The 22,744-nt window shown below is 41.3% G+C and overlaps 1 protein-coding gene across 1 annotated transcript; it reads right to left on the bottom strand.

Moving 5' to 3' along the window:
• Window positions 1-1,331: 1,331 nt before the first annotated feature.
• On the bottom strand, window positions 1,332-21,217 carry RRAGD (Ras related GTP binding D). Its single transcript, XM_066315137.1, has 7 exons — window positions 20,914-21,217; window positions 14,112-14,407; window positions 13,506-13,705; window positions 12,416-12,530; window positions 6,489-6,631; window positions 4,575-4,723; window positions 1,332-2,631 (listed from the first exon to the last, which is right to left on the bottom strand). Exons 1-7 carry the CDS (start codon window positions 21,059-21,061, stop codon window positions 2,480-2,482), a joined length of 1,203 nt encoding a protein of 400 aa, XP_066171234.1. The 5' UTR covers window positions 21,062-21,217; the 3' UTR covers window positions 1,332-2,479.
• Between the last annotated feature and the right edge of the window lie 1,527 nt (window positions 21,218-22,744).

The following is a 22,744-nucleotide window of genomic DNA, read 5'->3' on the forward strand; positions in this document are numbered from 1 at the left end:
TGGACTATTTGGAAAGTAATTACTTCTTCCACAATTTCTAATTTTAGAAACCATGTATCAACACTGCCTTAAGTGGCTCTTGTAGCACATGGGGTATTTAATTTCTTTAAAATAAAAACTACAGTCTCAATAAAATTTAAAAGAATTTTTAAAAGTAAAAGCAAGTTTTAAAAAATATTCTTAAAAAGAACCTTGCATGCCTCACTCAGTGCTCAATCACTTCAGCTAGAACAATAGAAAATGGTTACTCAAAAGTGAAATGAGTCATCACCAAACCTGAAAATACCAAAGTTAAACACTAAAACTAACAAAATTTTAACATTCTTTCAATTTTATATCTGAAACATAAGTAATCTGATGAAAATTACACTTACTCTGATAATATCCAATTGGAAGTTTTATGTTGGCTAAAGTCACCTTCACTAAATTATGCTAGATAGTCTGTTCCAAATTCTAGAGGGGGCTTCAAGAGGTAACTTCACTGTCTTAAACAAGTTGATGTCTCTAATACAAGGGCATGCACAGATACAATGAACTCAGGCCAAATATATGGAAGCTACATTTAGTTATGACTCATACCATAGCCACTGTGATAATTTTCCCATAAAAAAAAATCTGGCCCAGCCTGGTAGGTTGTTCTTAGTCCCACATAGCCATCTACACCTGGTGGGGCAAAGAGAGGACAGAGATTGTGACCTAATGGGGGATCTCAACAAAATGAAAGACAAACACATGGCCAGAAATTACAGCAGCCCTTCAATGAAAGTCCTGTGGACTGGAAAGCTGCCAAAAGGTGTCTCTTTCCCATCACGGCTTTGGTGAACTCTGAAAACGGCTTTGTATTACTTTAGCTGAGGGGCTAACCTGTTGCCCTCAACTAAGATTATGGTTGGTGACAGTACCAAAAGGAATCTGAGCTCTGTGTTTTTGAAACACTCTGATTTGACTACAGCTACTGTCACTGTTCTTCACATCAGCATTAGTGGTTTTCACTATTATCAGTATTTCTTACCTTCCTGAGCCCCTCAAACTGCATAACTTACCACACAACTCTTGACAGGGCTATTGGTTCTATCTTCTGCCTGCTTCCAGAGCTGTTTTGGCTAGGGGCAGATTAGCTATGAATAAGATCCATTTCCCCTTACCTGTTTCTGGTGTATAGCAAGCTGCCTCCCACTCTGGTCAAGTTCTTCTCACTGCCAAAAGCTGCCAACAAAACCACTGGACTGCACATGCAATTGGTAAAAAAACTTTTGAGTTTCCTTTCCATCTAGGAATTATAATTTTGAATCACTCATCAAACAAAAACACTGAATACAGAACATGGAAAGTAAGTGTTACTTCTTTTTCAGTTTGCGAGTGCTCTGCTGTCCTGGCTGATCATGTGGTAAATCTGCCCATGTTCAATAGTACAATAAAAAGTAGTGATGTAGGCTGATTATTACAGCAGGTAGATTGTCCAGTCCTCATTTTAATGGTCTCGTCTTGATTTCAATCACAGATGTACCCCTGTTAGAGGGAATCAGAACAGAATGCTCACACCTTTATGACTTATCAGAACATCAGTACATCAGAACGCCAGGGTGGAAATACATACAGATTCTTCACTGCGCCAACTGTACATGTGCAGGCTCTCGACACAAACTCAGCAATGTAAATCCAGCCATACAGATACAACATCCTCCTCTGAAGCCTTATAAAAATACCAGTGCAACATAAAGCCATTTTACAAAACAATCATCTTTATAGAAAGGTATTTTAGTGGTATATGCTGAGGTAAATAATAAAACCAGACCCAAGAGAGGGCATGACCAGTGTTAAGGAGAACTCTGGATGAAATTTGGCCAAAAGCCTGTTTTATAAAAGCTAAGACTTACCTACCAGTTACGATCCCTGGTAAGGTGCTTATTGCTGTAATACTTCAATATTATTCTTCAGTTTACAAATTGAAAAATATATGAAATTAGATCTGTATGAATGTTAGGTATTAGCTGTCACAAATTTAAAAAGGCATTGTACCAAGTTTTCTTAATTGTTTACTAACCAATTTGATTGTAGCAGGTAAATAAACTACAGCATACATTTTACCTGACACCATGCATCAAAATCACCATAAAAACTAAGTTTATCAAAGTCCAAGTCCACAAGGAAAACATGAAAAAGTGCAAATTATGTACCCAGTATTTCTGTCACAGCTGTTTTTTCTTAATATGGCATGAAAAAGGTTTACAGCATATATTAAGAAAATTCTTACAAGTGCTCACCTCAATGTTTATATATACAACATTTTGCTCAAAGTGCTCACTATATGAAAAAAACGATTGGATAAAAATATTTAAACAGTGCTTTCTGAACGTTCAGGGAAAATTCATATAATACATCAGTCCCATTTGTTTTCCTCTTCACTCAGTGCAATGAGATGCAGAAGTCACATCAACTTCATGAAAACTTTTCTTGCCACATTGCCAGAAAACCTCAGTTACAGGGGCATTCTTGGTGTCCCATTGGGAGTGGGTCTTTTATTTTTTTGCAGGTGGCTTTGATGTTTTCGAGATCTTACTACTTTCATTCTTACTTCAAAAACTTCTTGTATGGCTTTTCGAAAACAATGGAAATTGTAGTCTATTAATCCTACAGAGACAGAAATGTTTTACATATTAATAAAGGCATTCATATAAATAAGGTAATGAAAACATTGCTTATATTCTATGTTCAGTGAAATACCATACTCTCTGTAGGTCATAGTCAATGAACTGTCCAGGAATTCTTTCTGTAGTAAGCAAAAGCACATTTGATAAATACAAATAGTTCAGTAAGCATTACAGCTTCATACTCTGTCTGCTATTAAATATATTTGCAAGTTTTAAGAGAAAATAAATAGAAGGTCATTGGCAGGTAACAGATCCTTAATTTAATAAAGGGCTTTGAAGAAGTGCTCAGTATACTAGAAGAAAAGCTGAAATCTTTCATAAAATATGGTGTAATTTTGGAAATCTGTTTTACAGAATAACTGTGGTAAAAATAAGTAGCATCTATTGATCAAGAAGTGTTCGTTTTTTGACAATACATAAACTTTGGATACTTGATAGAACTATTACTAAATCTCAGACAGCTATATTTCATCTTACACTGTAATTAAAAAGTAACACAATAGACATGCTGTTAGATTAGATACTTACATAATAGGCAGATAACATTACCATGTCAGTGGGCTGAATGTGATCCCACAGAAAAGCTGTAAAGCCATATTGGTAGTCAATTGGAAGACTTACTGAGTGCTACAGTTCTGTAATACCACAATACGATTTTAGAATTTTGGTACTGAGCTCATGACCTCATTCATTGTTAATGCCATAAGCTTTCTTAACTCAAATACTGCAGCATTTTCCACTTCTATTTCCCTAACAGGAGATACATATTTTTAAGTGGTTTAAATCCACTGTGTCACACTTTGGTTTTTTTCCAGGAATTGTTTTCCATCTCCTTACGGTTCAGATAAAATATTACTTGGAATTCATGAGGCACAACAGGCTCATCTCCATTATAATAACAGAACAGTACTGCAGAAGAGTGCAGGCTACCAAGTGTCCCAACTAAGCAGACACAACAACCTCACACAGTCATGGACAAACCCTAATGCATGTTTATTCAACATGGTGTCTTTCTGAAACAGTCCTGTTAGTAAGTATGCAGAAGTAACACTTTCTATGCTTACAACAGAAAGTGACTGCATCCAACATTCATATGCAATAAAGGTGGTAGGGGTAGGGAAGAGACATCTGAGCAGTTTAAGTTCTATCAGACATCTGACCAGTTTAAGTTCTATCAAAAGCTCAATAGGCTGTCAAACAGCGTAGCAGACATGGTACAAGTGCTGCATTCACAAACACACCAACACTGACTGGTGAAATTACTATCGCAAGATGGGGCACACAAGCCCAGATGACAGCTTGTTCTTCTGCTGCTGAGTTTTGGTCTCAGGGCATGCCACAAAGACCAGCAACTTCGAGAGTGAGCAGATAGGTCATGAACTAAGAGTTCCATATTGAGTTTGAGAAGGGTCAGAAAGATAACAAATTTTATGCACTTTAACTGCAAAATATTAATGCACTCTGAAGTAGGACTAGGTCTTAAATATGCAATTTTTCAAAAGCCTCCCTTCAGATATAAGAAAAGCAAGAACATTCTGTCAGTTAAAAAAAAAATAAAATTCCTTTAGTTATTGCAAGCAAGCTGTTCCAAATGTGTATGCTGGTGTCAACAGGTACAAATCAGTGTCAGTTAAGATAAATCGACAGTCTGCAGTTGCAGGTGGAAGCTTTACTGCCTTGGATGTAAACTTTCAAATGCCTTCATATCAGAAAGTTGTCAAATAAGTTTATGATTTCATCCCATCTCAATGCCTGTGTGAGTACTTTCATCCCTTTAAAAATGTAATATAAGCTTTATCAAGCTATACTTACCTCAATATTTATGATACAGCTAGAAACTGTTATCAGCAAATAAAAACCTGTTATTCATTAACCTACTCATATAAGAGAAAATTAATGCAATACTACAAAAGGGGAAAATACCTTTTCTCTCAAAGCTTTCTTCTCTGACAAAACAAACAAGAGCGAGAAACTTTGTCACCTCTTTTAAATAAAGGACAGTTGTATTATTCAGTTTTATGATTGCCATTGATTCTTTGTCATAAGGAGTTCCAGTGCCATCATCTTTAAGCCTGAAGAGCAATATTCAAACAAACAAATAAGAAAAGATAAGACACCACATAAGCTAGTAACAGAAGTACTGAGACATTGATTCTCTCACCAAAGAATCTCAAACTTTATGAAATCTTCATTTTAATCTTTCAGAGAGACTCTTCATACTACACACTACATAAACTAAGAAGACAAAGAGATTAAATTGTTTATTCCACCACACACCAAACTTAAATCTGTGACTAGAAATCAGATCATTTGATTGCCAAGTCCCTGAATTGGAACCTTATTTTTTCTTCTGTAAGTAACCACCCATTTACCTCAAGGCTGCTTGTTGTTTAATCAGTGCTTTATATGATATGATGACGTATCATAAACATGTTAAACAGTAGGTCTGTAGTGATAACTCCAAAGGCAGTAACCTTGCTTGAGCAGTAGCAGCTGACTGATAGATTAAGACATCATGAGACTTTCCTCATGAGATGTTGGCTTTTGCAACATCATATTATGAAAAGAGATTTCTCATTCACAAATGCTGAGTCAGGATGATCAGGATTATGTTTTTGTACATTGTAACATTGTAACGTTAGCCTTATTCCTGAATGCACACAGAGATATTGTTAAATCGACAGTTATCACCAACCTCCCAGAACAATTAGTCTCAATAATATATTAAAGTGCCAAGTTGCACAGATGCTCCAGAAACAGAGGACAAGAAATGAATTGTAATATCATGTCTCTAATCAGTGGCTAAAAAATGGCAAGCAGATCTCTGGTGATAATGCCAAATGGCTACACAACCACAGTGGCATAATGATATTTTGTAAACAAAGTGCCTCACAAGTGATGTACAGTTAATTATTAAATGCACACTCTTTTGAACTACACAGCATAATCTTTCTCTTTATAAAAATCAGCACCCTTTATTTTATATCTCTGTAAAACAAGTCCTTACACAGCTACTGAGGTGATGACTCCAAAATCTGGAACACACAGTAGAATATACAAACTTCAGAGATTTTAGGTTAAGTATTCAACAGTTATTGTTCCAGTGCTTACTGCACAGCTGCCCCAGGACTCTCCCTTGTACCTTCTCCAAGAGTGCAAAGTCTGTCAGTGGGTACAAATGCAAAGCCACCCCAGGCTACTACTCTCTAAGCATGTTGTGCATTGGCCTCCAAGTGTAAGCATCTTAATGCACTAATTCTTAAAGTGCCTCTGCCTTTCCCAGGAATGGCTGGCATTACATTTGGCCAAGGGCCAAGCCACTGAACACATAACTTGAAAGGAGATGTACATGCCAGCCCAAGAAATTTCCACTTGCTAATGTACGAGAAGGGGAAACTGAAAAAACCCAGAAAGGTCATGTAGGGAATAGGGGACAAACAGAGAACTGAAGTGAAACAACTCTCTGAGGCTATTGGAGGCTACTAAATAAAACTAAATATGGGCCCACTTCTTTTTAAAACAGTAGGCATCCTTCTGTTGATTTCATCCCTAGGGAACAAAAAGATGATGTTTCCTTTTATTTTAGGTTGGTTTCTTCCACTTCTTCCTCCAAATAAAATTATTAGCATAGAAAGAGGAAGATGCTCACAAATAGACTGAACAGGGAACAATGCTTGTTGCTGCGAAGGATCAGTCCCTCAGAAGCCAGCTGTTTCCTCCTCCCCTCTCCTGGCAAATTACCCCTTCTCATTACTGTTTATACCCATATCACTGTAATTTTGAGGCTATTCAGATTCTTATACACAGCTTTATGGAAAACATCCACAATTTACTTACCCATATATACAAGAAATGTCAATCACAACATCTATCATATCACAGCAGAGCTCGTAAGTTTGCATATCCACTGGAGTGCTGTCTGTTGCAATATAGATCTTACTGACTACATCAAATAAAAATGCTTTTTCAATCCCAGAATTCTATTAAAGAGAAGAAAAAAAGAAAAATAAAGTGGAATCCATGTTTTCAAATTAACCCCAAGCTTTTCTGTTCCCTTACTCGTCTGTTATAGAAAAAAGTTAGGCCAAAGAAATTAAATTGCAATCAAGCTCGTTTTGAAAGAACTGGATATACAGCACTGTTGTATTTGTAGCAATCCATAATGCTCACAAACCTTCCAACAGCTTCTCCCTCTGGGCAGACATAATGCCAAGTGGCATTCCCTAACTTCTCCACCTGGAGAGATTACATTTCTTTTCAGTGGAAAATGGTGGGGGAGGGGGGGGTGGGCAAGGGAGGAGCAGAAAAATCTTCCAAGTTCAAGCCTTTGGTGTTTTAATTGTAGCAACAGACATACAAGAAAGCTATAACCTAAAGTTATTCTAGCTGGGCATATGAGAAGATAGAAACAAAGAAAAGAAAACACTGATGGACAACGAAGATAGTATTGTTCAGGAACTGATTCTCAAGGAAATTAAGACATTTTTTCATTGTAGTCTGTAGCTGTTCTACTGTCTGGTTCAGTAGAACATCTTTTAGGGTCACAGGAGGGAGACCAGTGTTTTGATGGTGCCTTAGGTTTCATGTAGCACTGGTGGTTAAAGCTTCGTTTAAAACGCTAAGGCTTGCTAAAGTGATGACAGCTATGTTCTTGTCGTCCTGCCAAGCTGATTAAGACGCTCTCCATACTGGAGATACATCGTATTCACAGCTCTGAGAAGCTAGCCAGAAATGCTAGTTCTGACTCTGTGTAGATAAGGTAAACTGCCATAAGCCTCTGCTTCCTGAAAAAAAAAAAAAAAAAAAGAAGTGTACTGCTTAACTGAAAAACAGTAGCCTTACTGGCTGATGTCAAGGGATTACACCTGCGTAGCTGTTCCAGCTTGAAAAAAGGGGCTATTTCCCAGTATTGCTGAAGTACAAGCTATAAAATACTCCTCACTATCCACCAATAAGGGAAGACAAGCAACTTTCTCCATCCAACTGAACTGTCTCTGTATATGGGACTCCCATTTTAACAAGCTTTGGGACTGCTCCCACAATAGTTCTGTAACCACCAAAAACCACAATGAAAATTCCTAACCAGTTTTAATAGTTTCAGCTTCTTTTGTACAGTTACAGAACTTTTCCATTTTTTCTTCCTTCTTTTCTAAGTCAACTATTTAACACATAGTTAAGTAACGAAAGTGACTCTCCTGTTTTCCATATTTCCTGAAATAGGCGGAAAAATTTCCAACACTAGATATGATATTCAACGATGTATTTTGGGCATTTTCCTCTTAAGGAGGTGTCATTCTTCCACCACTGCACACAGAGCTACGGCTCCAACATCCATTAGTAATAACAGAGTACAGAGGTGAATTTCTTGCATTTCATAATGGAAAAGACTCTCTGAGTGGCATATTTCAGTAAGTCAGTAATAAAAAAATATTCAAAACAAAGGATACACTGTGGATACCTTAGGTAGATGGGCTGAAGCACAAGATGTACAAGGAGAGCCTCAGAGAAACAGCTTTGTTCAACCTGAAGAAGACTCATTGCTATCTACAGATACCTAACGTAAGAGTTCAGAGAAGCCAGAGCCAAACTCTTCTCAGAGCTACAATGTTGAAGGACAGAAGCCAAAAGGCACAGGCTGGAATTCTGACTCGATACAAGAAAAAAAAACAACCATTAACATAAGAGTGGTGAAAGATTAGGAGCATGCTGACCGAGAGTTTGTAGTGTTTCTATCCTTCCAAATGCACAAAGCTGAACTGGACCCAGCCAACCTGGTGTAACTGGCCTGACTCTGAGGAGCAGCTGACCTCTAAAGGTCCCTTTCAGCCTACAGGGTTCCATGACTCTGTATTCTTTGAGCACAAAGAACAAAAATGTATGCATATTTATGCTGGTTGTTCTGGCCACATATGGGAGTTCTGTAATTTTACTTTTTGAATAGTAATTCTGACAGCACCTCACACAGTTCAACAGATCCTGTCAAATAAGATGGATTACAAGACTGTCTTGAAATATCATGTAAGTACATAGCTGTAACTCATTGCCAAAACTGTACTGGAAAACACAAGTCATTTCAGACAGAAGAAGCTGAAACTGAAAAAAGCCCTGCAGTGTCATTCAAGAGAAGTCAATTACTAAGTTTTGTATTACATAAAGAGAGACACAGCAACAATTTCAGCTGTACAGGTAAGATGCACTTTAAATTATTAAGATGCCAGTGACAATATAGTAACATTTAACAATGAGAAGTGGTTTTTTCATCTCAGAGCTCCAGGTGCTGCAGCCTGCTTGCACTTGCAGTGACAGTTCAGAAAGTTTTCTGAACGTTTGTTGTGAACGTCTTGAGACAGTTGCCATGCCAGCAGTTATACCTGCTGGTTAAGGGCAGGAATTGGTCTCTTAACATAAACTATACTTGTTTTCAATTGTAACTGATTCATTGTGCTAGGACCTGCTGAGAAACTGCACATATTTGCTGCTTTAGAACTTTGTATGGTGACAGAAACCTCTGTGAAATGGTAGGATGGACTGCCAGGAGTAGTAACCACTAAATTTACCCACATGCCTTCAAATATTTAATTTGCCAGTGTTTTTAATACAACTGAAACCAAAAACCAAAGGATTTCCCAGAATTTTTGTGTGGAAACTACTCAACACCCCATTCCCCCACCTGCTACCCCTAGCCTGCAAAAAAACCCAAACAGAAAGGGTAGAAACAATAATAATAAGTCATAAAAAAACAGGAAAAGGTGGATAAAAAGTACTATTCAAAGAGACATTACACCATTAATGCTTAGGGAAAATGACAATAAGAAATCAAGTGTTTCTGTTACTACAACTGGTGGATTCCTTACTGAATGAAAGGGTGCCATTGATTAAATGAGAGCAGGGTCTGAATAAGCACCAGTTCTCTCTGACACAACCCTACAGTCTGCAGAGAAGATGCAACATGTGCTAAAAGCACTCTGATTCGATGTAAGAATATTCCATGGTTAATCTGAACCAAGCGAGTCATTGTGAAAAATCTGCAGTGAATATATGAAATTTTATTTTGGATAGGTAAAAACAATGAGGCACTTGAAATTCAAACCATGTTTCTCAACTACATGGGGTGTGATGATATAGAAGACAGTTTCTACTCCTTAAATAGAATAGGTTCAGTAAAAGTGGTAGTATTCCTCCAATTGCTAGGATAGGTAAGCAGGCTTGTCTTTTTCTGTCTTTAATGTACAAAAGCAAGCCAGAATTTGGCCCTAAAAAGCGACTCTGAAAAGAACTTAAGAGGATATTGCCTGTCACACCCAGTTAGTAATGAATTTTGGACAATTATTTAAATATGCCTTACATCACACAGCAGATTTCATGAATTAATTTTAAGCATGACATTTGGAGATTACAAAATTTAAATCATTAAATTATCAAAACTGTACACAATTTTATTTATAGTATAATAATTGGGGTTTTTAAATAGATACTTTTTAGTATCTCTCAAAACAAACCAAACAACCCTCAAATGAAAATTTTGTTTCCCATGTCACACAGCTTGATTGGTTGATAAGGCCACAGTAATTAAGAAACAGTCATACTTCTATATGAAGCTGGTAAGTGTGTTAGTCAGGTAAGAGTAATGTGGTTTTTGAGTGCCAGTTATTTAATGACTTAGAAGCAGTTACATTAAAGAATGCAGAAGCAGTATTATCACACTGACAGTTCCTCAAACGTGCTCACACACTGTGGCGTTATAAACTTGGGCAAAAACCTGCTGTGAACTTAAGAGAGATAGCAGATCTATTTTTGTAATTGTCAGCTTTTTGTGTTGGAAGTCTCCGTGGCATAAATGAAAGCACTTCCTAATGAATGCTGCTGCAAAACCAAAAGTAGAACACTAATACACCCCCACCCTGATATCCAACACATTGGCTTCCTGAGGTAAGGCATGACCAAAATCCATGCCAAAGTTTGTTGTTACTAAGTTGCCAAGGTAAAGAGGCACCCCTAACTAATTGTATGAAGGAGAATGATTAATCTTCCTGTGGTTGCAAACAGTCATTCATTCTGAGTCTCTCCGTCTACAAACAGAAAATACTTGTAAAAACAGCAAGCATGCTGAGGACATAGTGATGCAGCTACACATGGCCCTAGGCCACTAAGAGACTGGAGCGAAGAAACAGTCCAAGACTCTTTCCCATACTGAACAGGGGAGATAGCACACCTCCCTCATTTTCTGGACTTCCCATTTATTTGAAATACTTGTTCTTCCTTACAGACTATACCTGATATTCTAGGTATGATTGGAGCTGGGTGTTCCAGACATACAAGCGACTGTCATCAGTCATTCAGGAAGCTGCCTGCACTCAGTTCATGTGGAGATTCTGTACAAACCCTTCACCAACTCCAAACAGTGAGGAGACTCCATGCAGAGATCTGACTCACAACAGGGGACTAGAGTGACTCTGGCACAAGAAAGACTATTACTCAGCCAGCTTTCTCTGTAAGACCATGTGCCAAACCCACTATCTAATTGTTCTAGAATTGTTGTCATAGTTTCTTCATTACCTTTCTGTCGTGGAGTTTTGAGATTACATGATAATAACTTGTATACAGTCCAGCTGTTTTGGAAGAAGCAGATCTTTGTAGCAAACTATTCATTATGAAAACAGTGTAAATATGCTGTTTCATAGTAAGAGAATAAGTCTTGGAATGACCTGCCTCTATTTCTAGCTTTCCCTTTCCCATCCAACTTTTGTCTCTCTCTGAGAAACCATGAAGTCTAATTTTATCATACAGGCTGTTGAATGATATTAAATAATTTCTTATGTCAAAATCACAAAAAGACAGAACAAAGTATCTTACTTGGAAACTGAAGCTTCAGAAATTAGTGCTAGATGCCAAGTGCAAAATTAGAACACTCTGAGAGAGGGTGCAGTTTTTGGAGCCACTATGACCTGATTTAACAACCACTAAAATAGGGAGTTTCCCTTTTCACAACCTACTCACTGTGCTCCCCTTCATTCACTGGCCCATGATTCCATCTCCTACCCTGTGTCAGGACAAGAGCATGTTGGACACCTCCATCATCTGCTTTTAACTAAATCAAACAGTGCATAAATGCATGGTATAGTAATCCCATGAGGGAACAGATCAGTGTCAGAACCAGTACAAAGGAAAGGAAGGGATCAGACATATAGGAAGAGCGGAGCAAGCAATCTCTTCTACAGTGGTAACAAACCGCTAGATATACAAAACTTCCTAACTGGCCTTCAGAGCAACTGTGGAAGTGGTGAAAGCTGTGGTGGACGTCTAATGATTTCACCACCTAAGAAGACTTTCTTAAGCTCGGTAAACTTCTGATAAAAAGGGAAATTAATTCTGGGAAGCACTACAGACAGCTCCCCACATGAGGTCCAACTAGATTATGTTCATTTAAATATTTATTCATACAAGTTTTAAGTGCAACTTGAACAAATACATGCAGCACAGACTTTTGCAACATTCAGACTGATGTTACAAGCAGAAAAGTGAAGGCTGCTGACCCACTTTATGTGACTCAGGAAATACTGTGAGTGTCTCAGCAGCTCATCAGTGCTGTTTAATAAACACGGAGGTGAGGCCAAGCTGTATGGAGGTGCATTTCAACTAAGTTCTGATAATTTCTCTGACAGTTCACATTGCTCATAATTTCTAAGAAGGCAGTGAACAGAGTATCTGAACATGCATGCTGGACCTTGCCAGATCTACAGACAAAGGATATAGTAAGTACTTACTGAAATAAAGATGTTAAGCAGGTTTTCCAGTGTTGGGAGCTGTGGAATCAGTTTCTGTACCACTTTGCTAAATGCTTCAAATATAGAATGATCATATATGCTTGTCAGATAAAAGCTGGAAAAAAATGTCACCACATTTTCCTTTTAGCCACACACTGTGAACATGATGTACCTTTCATAATATGAGTGAAATAAAATATTGTCAGACAGTAAGTGCCTATACTAATGCAATTACCCCCTGTGATCAAAAGTCACTATATGATTTAAGCACAGGACTTCAAGTCTATAATAAAAAAACCCAACCAGACACTGAAACCTAGAACTTGATGTAGAACTTTTTAATGCAACTCCTATGCTGGCATTCTTACAAAAATATTTATCGAATTTCAAGAGAGGAGTATTACTGAGTGTGTCTTTGTGATCTACTTTTTTAAAGTTGTGGACCCATTTACCAGTGCAGTGATGCAGTCAAGTAGTTAAGAGCTCTGAAGAGCTGGCATGTTCAGGGAGCAGGCCTCTCTGTTTAATAAATTTGTGTTTGGCTTTAAAGTGCTAAGAAAGCCATGACAACTTGACGTCCCCTGGTTCCCAGCATGCAAACTCCACTCCTTGTTACTATTTGCTACAGTAACCCATTTTACCAAAGACACAAAGCAAAGATACAGCACAGGTCTTCCCAAGCAGCTCCAAGCAGGCTGGAGCAGTGAGGAGGAGTGACTGGGAGGGGACCATGTGGCAGAGAGCTTTCAAAGGGAGAAGTGATGTAGTGGCATATACACTCCACTGCCTGGAACTCTACTGGTTGTTGTCACTGTCCAAGCCAACTTATTTCAAAACAGCAAGTGCAGCAAAAAACTGACAGGACTCTGACATGTTTGTCATCTGTTATTAAGCAGCTCTCCATCTTTCCCTTCAAGACAGCAATAAAAAATAGGATACTTTGGTTCAGGTCAAATGCAGTATTTCTGATTACCCTTTTTCTTCATATATCAAAAGCATGCTGCCTGCTACTTCAAGAGGACAGAAAATGGTAACTTGTCAGATAAGCTGCTCCTCTCTTTAGCATTCTCTGCACAGCAACTTTTCTCACCTGAGGTGAATCTTCTCCAATCCAGCATCTGCAAGGTCATCATTTGCCCTCTGGTGAATATCCCTCTGTGTTTCAATCTTGTGATCATCAGATAAACCATCCACTTTATGGATAAAGATTTCAAAGTTGATATCTGGATTCACTTTATAGGCTCTGGTCACAGTAAGATGCAGCCGAGCTAATGCTTCCATATAATCATCCTAAGAAAGGAAAAAGAAGAGCTACAAGTTAGGAAAGTATTTAAATACATATATATTAAACTTTGTGATACTTATTTTTAGATAGTACTACAGCTCAACAACAGCTTGATTTTTTTAATGTTTTATAAGTAGAAGCCTGAGCCTACATCCAGCATGTGCACCAATCTCATGCTGTCAGCACTTAGGAATCTGAGCAAGAACCTTGAGATGTTAAAACAAATTAGTTAACTTCTGAACACATTGCAGAGAGAGATTAAAAACAGCCAAGCAGCTCTTCAAGTTTTAATGATTTCTTTTAATGTGCGTTTGTGATGTAGATTATTATTTATTTGCTTTGAAAAAACTTTTCAACTCATTTGTCTATTGCTGAAGAAAGAAAAAAGTACCTTAAAGCCCCTTTTTTTACCTGAGAATCAATAACAAATATCAGTGCTCCAGTGCCTCTGAAAATCATCTCATAATCAAACGTGGGGTCAAAGAAGTCAATTTGCCCAGGAAAATCCCATATCTGAAAGTTGACAAAGGAGCTGTTGGAAACATCCTCTCTGCAGATCTTGTTTGTGCTCTCCAAGAAGAGAGTCTCATTCGGTGACATTTTGTGAAAGACAACTTTCTGAATGGAGGACTTTCCACTTCTTCTCAATCCCATGAGCAGGATTCTTGGCTTAACTTCAGTACTGAAGGGATCGTTGAAATCCAAAACTGAATAAAATCACAGAAGAAGAAAAGGAATATACTATGGCAATATAATTAGTAACCGCCAGATAACATGCATTTGATATTTATTTTCACAAAATTTTTATATGAATTTATGCAAATGTTACCAATGTTTAAGTTTAGAGAGCAGTGCTACATGTATTTTGACTTATTTGCCCCTTAGGGTATACTATCAGAAAACCTACTTCTCACCTCCAAGACAGAAACTGCAGAAGGTTTGACTGCTCTGTTTGTATGTGAAAAAAATCTGTTATCGCACATAAACATCTTAAAATACCTGATTTTGCTCTAATTAACACTACGGCACATATATTCTTCTTTAAAAGAGTATCATCTGATAAAAAAATACCCTTTTCAGCAGATAGCTACATCACACTGCTGGAAGAACAGAGTAAGACTGTGTTAAGTACCTCTGCATGACCTTTCTACCTGAGGGCTTCCTTCCTTTAAAAGCAATCAACTAATAAACAAACAAATAAATGAAATCATACATGCAAGGAGCTACAGGAAGACTTCAACTCAGCAGGCATACAATGCTTCTATGTTGGAACTTACAGTACTGAGCTCATGAGGAGTCCTTTTCTAAGGTGCTTAGTATTTCACCTGCTGTTCAGTAATTTGTCCTACGATCTGTAAAGGTTTGTTATCCAATAAATAAGATTACAGAAAATCATCTGCCTTTTTGCAAAACAAAGGCCTGGGAACACAGAAGTTTCATTGTGTTACCTACCCCAGTTTTAAAGTGGCACCACTTTTTCTGGTGCTGATGCAGTTATATCAGCATCAAGTAGTTCCAACAGAAAACTATGCTGTTATATCTGTGAGAATGTGAGTGTATAGCTACCCATTCCTGCAGGAACACCAACTTTATCCTCAGGTATCTCTAATCGAAACACCTAAAGTCCAAATTGCTGCATTTACTTGGCGTGTAACTTTGAAATGTCCGTTGGTGCTGAGGTGAAACGGTCTTATATGGCCTTTACATATAACTGCCCTTATATGTAAAAAGCTTTGAAACACCTCTGTGACTCTTCAGCGTCAAACACAAGCCATACAAAAAAAAGAGAGTTGTCAGTGCTAAATCCACAGAGTACAACTCAGAGTACACAGAGGTCAGGTTTAAAATACCGATCACACAACAGGCTAAGCATACTATCCAGTGAGATTTGGTAGACCTTCTCCCACCCACGGCACTACAGACTATTCAGATTATACTTCACAGCACAACATAATTGCATTTCTCTTTCTTTTGTTCTGCTGGGATAAGTTTTGAATTGCAGAAAACTGGCACACGTTTATTCACAGGCATCATTCTTGAATATGCCCTGCATACATTAAGTGGTCAGCTTTACTCCCAAAATATGAAAATCCAAAACAAGAAACCTCATCAACAATTTGAACTTGCCATTTTATTACATAGTCTTGTCAGCCAAAAAAGATGGAAAGCTTAACAGAATCCTTTGCCTAGGTGCATGTTTTGCACCCAGGGGTGGTGACCACATCTTGTGTCTTCTTGTGTGCCTGAAGCCTCAGTCACAGCTTTCAGAAACACAGGAGCAGGGTACGTCTGCCAGGAGGGTATAGAACTTTGTCCAAGTCTGTTTTGCCTCCCAAATTTGAGTGACATAGCAGTAGGGCTTCTCAAACTGAAGGTATTGCAGTGTTTGCAGAAAACATCTCCTGGCACCATCTACTGGCTCGTGAGGGGTTGTGCCACTCAGTGCAGGTCCATGTCACCAGTGACTGACAGAAGTTTTCAGTTCACTATTGGAGGGATCCTGTCCATTTCAAATACAACTGAAAGGCCTTGACAGGTATTACCACTTACTGTGGTTTTGTCAATTATCACACATGAATGCTGCCAGGCAGGAGTGCACAGGGGAAACACTTTCAGGCAAAACAGGGATAGGAAACTCTGTAAGAATCTCATCCTATAAACACAGCAACGGCCACTTCTGCCACAACAAATTTAGGAAGTAAGAAACTGAGGTCAACATGCTCCTCTACTCTTCTTCATCAACTTGAACAGAGGTATTACCTCCTGTGGCTGGGAGAAACATGTGCCTACAACACTTCACACCTCCAGAAGAATAATAAACATCTGCTCTAAGATGATGTAATAATATTTTATGTTTTGGGGGTACGGTCTTGTCAATAAACCAAACCAAACGTGCACGATTTAATGGCACATCCTCCATCTCACTCTGTTTTTTTGCTAGAAGAGAAAATCATTTATTCAAAGCTTTATAAAGACTTTATTAAAGCTTATAAAGAATAGTCTTCAAGTTGAGGCTTTACTGCATGTTTAAAAAAAAAAAAAGCCTCCCATTTGCTCTGTACACAACTGAACTTACGCAGTCTTGCAGTCTCATCTACATGGATTTGTACTTTGTGTCCCCTTCCTCTTCCTACCACAATAACACCAACTTCCTCCTGTATGTCTTATGACATCTCCAAATAACAGATACGACATGCTGTGGCTGATCTGGAGCTCAGCACATTTCAGCTGGCTACACTGTGTACACCCGTCTGCCAGCTGCTGCCACAGTGAACACACAAAGCTGCTCACCTGTCCCCCTGAGGACACTTCATTCAGCTTTCTCCTCTCTTCCGAATGCCAGTTTTCCTCAAACTTGTGGGAATTTGATAACCTTTGAGACATCTTTTGTTCAGATTTGGTTGAAGGTGGACAGCAGTTTCCAGTATTCTGACCATTGATGGACAACCACAGGACAGGCTACCTACCTACCTCCCTCTTCTTTCAGAAACAAGCTAAAATCCCACATATAGCTGAAGAAATATTTAAAATAACTTGGGAGTTTTTATGTTGTGGTGCTAAATTACACCAGGCTGTTAGATTTTTACTGACTGTAATGCTTAATAGCAGGAAATTGCTTTCTATTAAAGCCATACTAAAAAAAATGCAGCTGCAACTGCAAACAGAATTAGCCATGAGAAGAACGAAGACCAGCTCTTCTGCTAGTAAGACTGTTACTTAGCTTTTGAAATCCTGCCAGTTCAAAGGGAAATATAAGAGTATCATCCAAACCTGATGAGATAGCAAGGCTTCTTTCTACAGCTCTTCCCTCTCAGAGAGAGTTAAGAGATTACCTTATATGTAAAGGAATTGGACGATGCATTGCCTGCCCACATTCCTTTGCAGGAGTACATGACAACTCCTTTTTTAATTTGCCACAGAAATGCCAGTAGATGTATCACTGCAACTTCCCAGACTAGGTTACTGAGTGAGATCATAATATGCCCAAGAGAAACACTAAACTCTTCTCTGTTCTATAACGGGGAAGATAATTTTCCCTGTTGTGAGATGCAACACATTCCTGCTTCATTCACTTTTGCAAAGAGTAAATGTTGTAAAATGCCAGTCTCTAATGCATGTCAACAGCCCTTCATATTTCAACTTTTCTAAGCAGCCACTAAGAACAGAAGCTATGCTGGTTAGAGGCCATTCCTTTGAAGTATTCAAAATTTTAACTCAACAAACCTAAAAGCACTTTCCCCCAGAGAAGCACTCGATTCCTTACAAAACTTCTGTTAACTGCAGTTGTGTCCCTGCTTATGGAGTGTGTTTTGCATGCATTGCAACATGCAGAAGAGCACAGCTCGGAGGAGTTGAGAACTGCACGTAGCAGTCCCGACCCGTCTCACCAGTACACAATGAATACTTTAGTATCTCCTTTATGCTATTAGATATATATAGATGGCTAAAACAGTTTTTGCAGCCCATCCTGAATTCCAGATCAATTGCAATTAATTGTCAAAGCAGGTGACTGACTACCCGTGCTTTGCAGGCGTATGGGATTGGGATGCTACATTCTGTACATCCCACCAGCTTTCAAATGTCCAAATAAAACATCACAACTCATCTGTTCAAGTAACATAAAGCCAAAAGGAAATATTTTGCTCATGTTACCATCCACAAGGTAACAAGCCTCTGAGTCTAGTTTTGAACTAATAGAGCTAATAATTTTTTTGTCCCCACTAATGCAGTTATATTAAGTTTTAACCATTTCTGGGTAAAGGAGATGTAGCAGTCCCAAACTTTCTACTCTTACCTTTAGGCCCACTAATCTTGTATCATTTCCAGTACTGCTGTGACTGTGGTATTTGCAGCACTTTGGATTCCTGTCAAGACCACGGCCTCACAAAACACATACAATGAACACCTTCAACACGAATGCTTCAATATTCAGGATGGCCTGAGACTAAAGAGTTAACAGAAAAAGCTTGCATGCAATGAAGACGGCTGTTCAGCTACAGTGGGTTCATAGACATTGCAGAAACGCCCGGTGGAAGGAAATTCTTGTGACTACAGAAAAGTCTCAGAACCAGAAGACCTGGTTCCATGCTGCCACAAGTGCAGGACTCTACAGTGGTACGTCTTAAAGCCACTTCCTTCAACACTCTGCAGAGGGTTTCCCTGCTTCTAAACACTTTTTAATTGCATCCATAAAAAATATGACTAGGCTTTATGTAAATTTAAGTGTTTTAAAGTCTCTGAATATGACCCTGTATGTAAACTAAGGACAAGAGCCATGGTTTCAGCATTGAAGCTGGAGACACAAACCCAGTATAGGGTGAGGAATGACCAATATGAAGTTTTGAAATCTTCTGCAAGCTTACAAGAAGAAATTATGCTTTTACTTTTAAGCCTGGTTTCTCTCTTCACTGTCAACAGCCATGCATTGAAGCCGCTCTTCTTATACTGCCCCTTTCATTCTTTCTTTGTAGAAAAGCCTGTGATACTGAATTCTGGACTGCTTGCTGTACAGAGCCAGGAAGAGAGGACAAAAAAAAGGGGAAAGCCCCTTGCCCTGCAGCCCAGTGTTACACAAAACACAGACCTGAATCCCAACCCCCTCCATTTCAGACACTGTATGCCTCTCTCTCCAGAGAATTCAAAATGAAACAGAAAACCAGGGAATCTGGACAGTTAAAATGGAAATTGTTTTAATCCTGTGTAAAATAACCCTTGCATAGACTGTCTTCTCCTGCTACTCAGGATGTAAAGGTTCTTTTCTATGAAGTACAATATTCTGGTGTTACTATAAAGAAGCAACTGCAATTTTTAGCAATCTAACAAGTTCCTATTTGAAAATATCCGAATGAATTTGTCTGAAGAAGTATATGGGTTACTTCTCTACAGAAAACACTAAGTGTAGCACCAAAGAAGCACGTTAAAATTTATTCTCTTTGCATCAAAATCAAGGCAATTCTTTAGCGGGTTCAAGTAAGACTTTATTTAGTCTCAGTTACAGCTCTTACAGTCTAACATTCCTATAGCTTTTAAGCATGAAGGCTTATACTCAAAGCACTGACCCTCCTCCACTCCTCAAAATTACATTAGTCAATGCAGCACCTCCCACGGCAGCCTGGAGGACTGGGGCCTTTAAGGAGACGGGCTCCGCACGCTAATATCGAAGTAGACTTAAAACATGTAGCCTTTTATTATGCTCTTATAAAAAAGCGCTTCTTTTTTTATCCTGTGATACTGAGAGTTCTCCAAGCTCCTTTGTGAAATATGTCTCAGAAGAATGAATTCAGGCTCTGAATGAACGCAACAGGCTCTGAGCTGGCATTTCCTTTTTCTACTGAATGAGACTGCTTTTCCTGGTAAGCCCGTCCTTCTCAGCATCACCATCCATACTGACACGGACATGCAGTCAGTAAGGCGGCTCCTCATGAGCACAGACAGACGGACATTTAGCAGAACCTGCCACTGTGGGACTGACACTCGCAGCTGCGGAGCAGCCCCGGACAGAGAGCTGCGAGTGGCCGCTGCCTTTTATAGCGTGCCACCCAACCCCCCAGCTCTCGGCACACTCGGGTCACATCATCAAGCTGTGGCCTCTAATAACTAATAACTCTCACCCCAGACACGAGGAATACTGGTGAGAAATTACACACACACACACTTTGCCTGCATTCCCTTTACCTCCTCCCTCTTTCCCAACGCTTCCTGCTACCTGTGAGCCCTTGCCCTCCTTCTTCCTCAGAGCTCCCCGCACGCTCTGACCCACGGGCACTCTGTCCCCATCCCGGCCCTCCCCATGGCCACCTCCGCAGCATCCTCGCTCCGCCCGGCCTCTCAGCGCCCAACCCCGTCCCCAGCTGGGCCTGCCCTCCGTCTGGACGCCTCGCCTTGCCCGCACCGCTGTCCCTGGCTCCCCTCGTGCCCCGAAGCCCGCGGGGAGCCTCGCCTCCTCCCTGACCCACATCCGCGGGCCGCCAAACCTCACCTCCTGGCGGCGGCCCTGCGTGCCCCGCCACCGTCCCGGCCTCACCCCGACCCCCGCCCCGCCCCGCCTCACTCCACACCCGCACTCCTTGCCCGCCGCTCCCCCGCAGCCCCCTCCGAGCCCCGCGCTGCCCTCGGCTCTCCGGGAGCGGCCGCAGCCCCCGCCCCCGCGGCCGCCGCCACGCCGCTCCCCGCCGCCCCCGGTGCCGCTGCGGCCGCCGCGAGCGGCACTCACACGCCTCATCGCCGCCGCTCTCCGCCTCGCCGTCCGAGAAGGACTCGGCCCCGTCGGCGTAGCCCGCCAAGCCCACGATCTCCTCCTCCTCTTCCTCCTCCTCGTCTCCCTCTTCCTCCTCCGGCAGCTTCCTCGGCACCTGGCTCATGCCGGCCGCGCTCCTCGCGGGGCTCCGCGGCCCCTCTGCCTGCGGCGGGCTCGGGGCGCGGGGGGCGCAGGTCCCGCGCTGGCGCCGCGCCCGCCGCCGCTCCCCTCCTTCCCCCCGCACGGCGCTGGCGGAGCGCGGCGCAGCTGCCGGCGGGGCGGGCGGGGAGGCGGCGTGACCCGCGTCACCTGACGCGCCCGGTCACGGGCCGCCGGGGCCTCCGCGCTCGCCCGGGCCCGCTCCCCAGCCCGGCCACGCCGCTGGCACCCCAGCGCCGGCGGGCACGGCCGGGCGCTGCCGGCTCACCGCCGGGCCCGGGGCCTGTCGGCGCCGCTCGGCCTGGCCCTGCTGTCCCGACAGACACCCGTGGGAGCGGTGCACACGCGAGGCGCTGCCCCTGCCGTGCGGGGCGCCGAGGTGGGCGAACGGAGTGGCCAGGTGCGCCCGGCAGCGGCACCGCTGGCACCTGTTTCTATTACCAGCATCCCTGCTCAGAGTCCTTACAGAATCAAATCGGTTGGAAAAGACCTCTGGTATCATCGAATCCAACCTATGACTGAACCACCGCCGCGTCAGCTATACTGTGGCACTTAGTGCCACGTCCAGTCTTTCCTTAAACACCTCCAGGGACAGTGACTCCACCACCTCCCTGGGCAGCTCATTCTGAATCTAATCACTCTCTCAGTGAAGAATTTCTGCCTAATGTAGAACCTAAATCTCCTGAGGCAGCTTAAGACTATGTCCTCTCCTCCTGTCACTGGTTGCCTTGGAGAAGAGTCCGACCCCTGTCTGGCTACAGCCTCCTTTCAGTCAGCTTGAAGGGAGCGGTAAGATCTCCCCTGAGCCTCCTCTTCTTGGTCATGTCCTGCAACCTCACCCTGCACAAACCCCAAAGACAGACTTGGGACTCTCCTGCATTATCCGTACACACTTCCAGCATGGGGGAGGCTCAGGAACATGGGCAAGACCAGTGTGTGCCTGATGCTGCTCAGCTCACCCATCCGCCAAGCCTGCTCCGGCCCCAAATGTGCCGTCAGCACTGCCTGCTGCCTGCCCCATGCTCCTTCCATGCCGACTGTCATCACATGGGCAAGCCCAAAATGTTAAGCCAGGCACTGATGGTGGAAGGTAATGTATTTACAGTATGCATTACAGACACTACTTTAGAAAAAACAACTTGATTAATAAGGAACACTAAAGAGAGACATAGTGAAATTGCTAAAGAAGTTGAGATTTTGGTGCCCCTGACAGACCAAGGTGCATTCATCTCCCTGCCATTGCTTCCTCTAGATCTGCTTTGCAAAGACAAACCTCCTGCCTCTCACCCAGGCCTCTTCTCAGGAGTTTCCAGCGCTGTTCTGCTTACCTTGTACTAGTCTAAGCTTCAGAGTGTGTGTTAGCCCCTGGTTGTCATTCCATGCTGCCCACTGTGGTGACTGACAGCTGAATTCCTGATTCTCAAACACCAAATTTTCCTCTGTTTCTATTTCTCTCTTTCTACTTCTTCCTGTCCCATTCTCTCTCCTTGCATTCAGTATATTGATTAGACTTCTGCTCGGAAGTCTAATTTTTTCCTGCAGTTGATTGGGTTGCACTAACCCACTGGAGATAATGGAGGTACACATCTGTTCACAGGTGGGAGAAATCCCCCTTGCCTATTAATATACAAATTTATTGAAAGGCCTG

This window comes from Sylvia atricapilla, chromosome 3 (assembly GCF_009819655.1).
Source record: "Sylvia atricapilla isolate bSylAtr1 chromosome 3, bSylAtr1.pri, whole genome shotgun sequence".
NCBI lineage: Eukaryota > Metazoa > Chordata > Aves > Passeriformes > Sylviidae > Sylvia > Sylvia atricapilla.